This window comes from Poecilia formosa, unplaced genomic scaffold, assembly GCF_000485575.1.
Source record: "Poecilia formosa unplaced genomic scaffold, Poecilia_formosa-5.1.2 Scaffold480, whole genome shotgun sequence".
Classification (NCBI taxonomy): domain Eukaryota; kingdom Metazoa; phylum Chordata; class Actinopteri; order Cyprinodontiformes; family Poeciliidae; genus Poecilia; species Poecilia formosa.
The window spans coordinates 310,979-312,254 of record NW_006800419.1 but is presented as its reverse complement, the minus strand read 5'-3'; the positions used below and the strand labels follow the sequence as shown (position 1 = coordinate 312,254).

Below are 1,276 nucleotides of genomic sequence, written 5' to 3'. Positions count from 1 at the left end.
TCCCGGTCCGGCCCGCCTGTCTCCGGCCTGCCGCTCTAACCTGTGGTGTGAACAGGCGAGGCGCTGAAGCACACGTATGAGAAGGCCTTCTCGGTGGAGAACGGGATGCGGAGGAACGTCCCCAAGGTGGTGGTGGCCATCACGGACGGTCGGTCTCAGGACGAGGTGAAGAAGAACGCCGCCAAGCTGCAGCATGCAGGTAACCGCCTTTTGCTGATGATGCAGCGATTTATGGCTCCGTTTCCTCCTAAAGGTTTATTATCCACTCCACCAGCAGGGGGCACTAATGGGCCAGTAGAGGAGCTATTCTTTAGTTTAGCATCTTTGCTAACTTTGAAAACGTCTAGCGCACTTCGCTTCATGTTGCAGGATGAATTCCAAAGCGCTAATTTACGCAGCTGTTTGGTAAACATTCAGCTAAATAAAGTTTAGTGTAGTTTTGGTTATCAACTGTTTTCAGATATTTATATTCACGCTCTTATTTTGAAGTTGGTGAACACTGTTTTATCCACATCCTGAAGGGCAAACTCTACAGCTCGGTGTGTAATTACACATGTTACCCTGCAGAGGGTGACATACTGTGTAGTACAGTAAGTCCAGTCCTCCAGAGACGGACTCAGACCGGGACGGTCTCAGAACCGCCTGCAGCGAGCCGACCGTCTGATTCAGGTGTGCTGGAGCAGGAAGCTGCAGGACGGCTGCACCTGAGCACCGCTGCTCTAGTACAACATATTGTATCATTGACACATGGTGGGTGTCAACATTGTTGAAGTTAGCGTGTTAGCATTAGCTTCTGCTACATGCTGTATTGGTACAGTGCTTTAGCGTTAGCGGAACTAGCTTTGTAGCTAGCGGTTCTAACCGCTCCAGTCTAACAGCTGGAAGTTAAAACTTGTTTGTTGTCGCTTCTCTTTTGGATCCTGAGGGAACCAGGAACTGTTTCTCTCTGGACGCCATTTTGTGTCCTTTATTGCCTTCATGTTGACCCAAACATCCAGACGTCCTCAGTTTCACCAAATGGACCAAAATGGAGTCCAAAGTCTGAACTTTTCCAAACTTACATCAGGATCCCTTTGATCTGAGGTTGTTTCAGATGATGGAGACAGAAATCAATGAGGTTCTGACCCGTGGCTCTGGTTCTGACCGTGGCTCTGGTTCTGACCCGTGGCTCTGGTTCTGACCCGTGGTTCTGACCCGTGGCTCTGGTTCTGACCCGTGGCTCTGGTTCTGACCCGTGGCTCTGGTTCTGACCCGTGGCTCTGGGTCTGCCCCGGGT

General features: G+C 50.5%; 1 protein-coding gene across 1 annotated transcript in view; it reads left to right on the top strand.

The window, feature by feature from the left end:
- The window catches only part of col12a1b (collagen, type XII, alpha 1b), a 105,837-nt gene that overhangs the window by 86,814 nt on the left and 17,747 nt on the right, over window positions 1–1,276 (top strand). The window contains exon 56 of the mRNA XM_016664328.1: window positions 56–199. Within this exon, the coding sequence (XP_016519814.1) occupies window positions 56–199 (144 nt within the window). The remainder of the gene's footprint in view (window positions 1–55; window positions 200–1,276) is intronic.